Here is a 4,221-nt window from a genome sequence, read left to right as displayed (position 1 = left end):
GCATCAATCAAAAAGCAAACTCCCTCTTTATTTTTCAAATCAAGACCATATTGAATGTCAAAACTTTCAAATGTACTTTCAACCATTTAGCATTTTTTGGATCAAATCTTCATGATGTACCTAAGTATGAGAAATTTCATTTGGTATTTTTTCTTTATAGGGTCCTTGGGAGTTAGTACAACATGATCTAGCAATCCACATGGATTTCATACCTTTTCTCATATTTTTCTTTACATAGCAATCATTTTGCATATGTCCAAATTGGCAACAAAAGTGACACATGATAGAAGTATTTTGCACATAAGTGGATTTAATGCAACTAATTTTCTTACTTCTTATCATAGCAAACTTATTTGTGCCTTGAAAAGATTTGCTTTCTTTTGTTTGAGAAAACTTTTGTTTTTCATTTTGGAGAAACTCGTTCAAGTCATTAATTCTTTTCTTTAACAAATTTTGTTCCTCCAACATTTTTTCATAAAACTTTGTTTTCTCTTCCAACTTCCTTTTCAAATTATTTTTGCAATCAAAAACACCTTTTTGATTTTTTAAATCATCATTTTCCATTCTCAAACATTTGTTTTCTTGAAAAAGTTTGGAGTTTTCTTCCAACAAATCATTTATTTTTGTTTTCAAATCTTTATTTTTAGCATAAGATTCTCTCAAACTTTTATGCATTTTAATCATAAGAATTTGCACATCATCATCTTCATTATCTTCATCACTAGAAGAGTGATAAGAATTTACCCCATCTTCTCCAAAGGTCATTAGTGCCATTTGGGCCAACTCTTCTTTTTCTCTTTTTGAATTGCATTCATCCCATGTAATTTTGCAATCTGCTCTTGAACTTCTCTTGTTGAAGATCTTCTTGAAACTTTTGATGTGAGGAGTTATATCATTGTCCACTTCCATGTTTTTATTACCCATGAAGGATGGGTTATCCCCCACTTGAAATGCTTTAAAAGCTATGCCTCTCTTATACATTCTTGCATTTTCTTCCTCTTGCACTTTGAATTTCAGCTTTAATTCATAAGAGGTTAGGAAATTCACAAGAGATTCAATGGACATAGAATTTAAATCATTTGCCTCTTCTATAGCATTTATTTTGTTTTCCTATTCTTTTGGCAAGACATTCAAAATCTTTCTATTTTTCTCACCCAAAGAATATTCTTTTCCAAGCAATTTAAGATCTTGAATAATGTCACAAAATCTACTACACATCTTATCAACATTTTCAAGAGGATGCATTTTAAAAAATTCATATTGAGAAACAAGTAAAGATTTCTTTTGTTCTTTAATATCTTGGTTACCTTCATGAAATTCACACAATTTATCCCAAATATCTTTAGCTGATTTACAACCTTTAATTCTACTAGATTCATTTACATCTAATGCATTGCACAATATATACATGGCCTTGGCATTCAAAGAAAGGTATCTCTTGTCTTTTTCATTCAATTCTTGTCTAGTCTTTAATCTACTCAAATTAGTGGTAGAGTCAACTATTCTAGCTTCATAAGGACCATTTTCTACCACATACCATAATTCAATATAAACGGATTGTAAGAAAACCATTATTCTTTGTTTCCACATGCTAAAATGAGAACCATTAAACATAGGTGGTCTATCAATAGATTGCCCTTCTAAAAAAGAAACATTTATGGTTGCCATGATCTTTACTCTAAGCGGTTAAGTTTAATCTCTAGGAGACCAAGCTCTGATACCAATTGTAAGCCCCGATGCAACCAAATACAACCAAAATACTCAACCAGACAAGTAGTCAAGTAAATACAATGACAAAGAATATAAGCAATTTTAAAGTACAAAAATAGAGTAACAATAAAGTAAAAGAAATTCAAACCAATCAAACTCCCAAGCTTCTTCCAAACTTGGAGTTGAATCCACCAAATAGCTTCTTCAATTGATGGTAGTGCTAACCAACTTGTACAAGTGAAGGTTCACTCCTTCCTCACCCCAAACATACTTTGGTTGAGCAAAGGAATTTTACTACTCTCCAAGTAAACCCTCAACTAGCTACAATTGAAAACTTACCCACTTAATTAAGAACTACTTTATACAAGTGAGACAACCTTTATCAAGGTTTTACCACTCCAAATGATAGGTTCACCTTCACCAAGGTTTTACTCCTTCTAGAGAGTAACCTTCACTTGAGCAACCTCACAACCCAACTTTCTCAACCCCTTATACAACCAACAAAGAATATTTCTACTCAAAGATCTCACTTGTAAGCTTGTATTTAGTGTTGGCAAAAGTCTGTGTCTTCTTGTGTTTTGGGGTATTTATAGAAGGTGAGAAATGGCTCCAAAAGGCTCTCCAACGGTCAAATATTAAATGCTATCGAAACTAGCCGTTGGCCTGTCGGACGTCCGAACCATTTGCTCTTCGTCCGAACCATGCGTCCGAACCACCTATCGGACGTCCGAATCATTTGTTCTGCGTCCGAAACCCTGCGTCCGATAGAAGTCAGAATGTTCAACTTTCATTCTTTTTGTGTCGGACGGCCGAAGCAATGAATGAGCGTCCGAAGAGTATCGTCGTCTGTCGGACGTCCGATCCTCTATCGAGCGTCCGATCCTCTACGTCCGAACCTTCATATTTCTTAACTTCTCTTTGATTCAAATCTTTTCGATTCTCTTTTGGATCAATGACCTGTTCTAACAAATTTCTCACATAAAAACATTAGTCCAAATCTACATTTTGGTTTGTTAATCATCAAAACCAAGGACTGATCAACCAAGGTCAACAAGGCATTTAGTGATACTTCAGCCAATTCACCAACTCTACCAGTGAGCTCATCCTGCTCCCCACTGCATCCTCAAAATCAGTCTCCTCTTCTTCCTCAACACTTAGGCAATTCAGATCTTTTGTCCTACACTGATGCCCCATCCCAAACTTCTCTCCACACTTATAGCACAGGTTATTTTGCGTTTGTACTGCTGTTCTTCTGCTGAGAGCCTTCCAACCTCCTTGTGTATAGCTTCAGACTTCCTGACATTGAGAGTTATTGCAGGCAACCTGTAAGAACTAGGCAGGTTATGTCCACTAGTTTGACCCTTGTACATCCCAAACATAGGCTCTAATGCAATCTTGCCCGAGGTTTTTGTCTGCTTACTTGTACCTCTAGTGCATACTCTTGCAATTCTGCTACTTCAAATGCTTTAGACAATGTCTGTGGTTTGAACATCTTCACCATGGGCTTGACCTCCTCCTTCAATCCACTGATAAAACTGGAGACGAAATAGGATTCATCCAGTTTGGGGTTCTTGGTCAGCATCAAAGTTTTTAGTTCTTCAAATTTTTCCTCATATTCCTGCACTGTCCCTATTTGCTGTAGTTTGTTAAATTCCTCTACTATGTCGAGCGATCCTTTTCCCGAGAATCTCTCACATAGCAACTCGCTAAATTCCTCCCAATTCAGTCCAGGTTTAGCTAGTTTCACCCCTTGGAACCAGTTATCAGCTTTGCCGTCTAAGAACATTTCTACTAAGTCTACTTTTTGGCAAGCAAGTATCTGGAAGTTCAAAAAGTATTTGTGACATTTCCTAAGCCATTCCCTGGGGTTCCCAGCCGAGAACATTGACAACTTCAACCTAGGTAAATTAGGGGTGAATACCCTACCTCTGGACTCCTGCTGGTGGCTTGCTAGTTCAGCTTCAGTTGCTAGTCGCAAATGCGAGGGCGGGGTGGGTAGAAGAGGTTCAGAAGTGCCTCCTTCATTCTCTTGGACTCCTTTGTTACTCTTCTCCATCTCCTCCTGGAGTCTCTGTCGTGACTTATTCGGCTAGTTCCTGGAGTCGACTCTCCTGCTTCTTCAGTTGATCTTCCAAGATTCGGTATCTCGTGCTTTCCGCCATGGCAGTCCTCCTCCCTCAGCAGCCAAGGATCGGCTGCTCTGATGCCAACTGTCAGGCTCTGAGCTTGCACCGCCTCAAAGGTGCTCAATGGTGATCGGAAAGTTAACAGAAAGAGAGAGAGAGAGAGAGAGAGAGATAGAGAATGAGGGTTAACAGAAAGAAAGAAAGAATTGGGATTAGCACATATTCAGACAAAAATCCTAACTACCTTCTGTTACAATCAATGGAGGGTATTTATGCAATTATTTCCTAACCGACTACATTTACTTCTAACTGTCAATTAGTGGGACGACACCGTTTCTTGTGTCTGAGACTTGTGTGTACCAAACGCTAAACAATATGAATAAAA

The 4,221-nt window shown here is 37.5% G+C and overlaps 1 protein-coding gene across 1 annotated transcript; it reads right to left on the bottom strand.

Moving 5' to 3' along the window:
* Positions 1-2,873: 2,873 nt before the first annotated feature.
* LOC113774197 lies at positions 2,874-3,766 on the bottom strand. The gene is made up of 2 exons (XM_027318759.1): positions 3,150-3,766; positions 2,874-3,033 (listed from the first exon to the last, which is right to left on the bottom strand). The coding sequence occupies exons 1-2, from the start codon at positions 3,764-3,766 to the stop codon at positions 2,874-2,876; spliced, it is 777 nt and encodes a 258-aa protein (XP_027174560.1).
* Positions 3,767-4,221: the final 455 nt, after the last annotated feature.

This window comes from Coffea eugenioides, chromosome 6, assembly GCF_003713205.1.
Source record: "Coffea eugenioides isolate CCC68of chromosome 6, Ceug_1.0, whole genome shotgun sequence".
Lineage (NCBI taxonomy): Eukaryota > Viridiplantae > Streptophyta > Magnoliopsida > Gentianales > Rubiaceae > Coffea > Coffea eugenioides.
Note: the sequence above shows the minus strand (reverse complement) of the source record. Positions and strands in the feature narration are given on the sequence as shown.

Bases quoted from the DNA above. Each gene is read 5' to 3' on its own strand.
- LOC113774197 (XM_027318759.1), bottom strand. From the start codon at position 3,766: ATGGAGAAGAGTAACAAAGGAGTCCAAGAGAATGAAGGAGGCACTTCT. The intron at 3,034-3,149 runs GTATGCACTAGA...TAGTTCTTACAG, and splicing joins GAAGTAGCAGAATTGCAAGA to GTTGCCTGCAATAACTCTCA.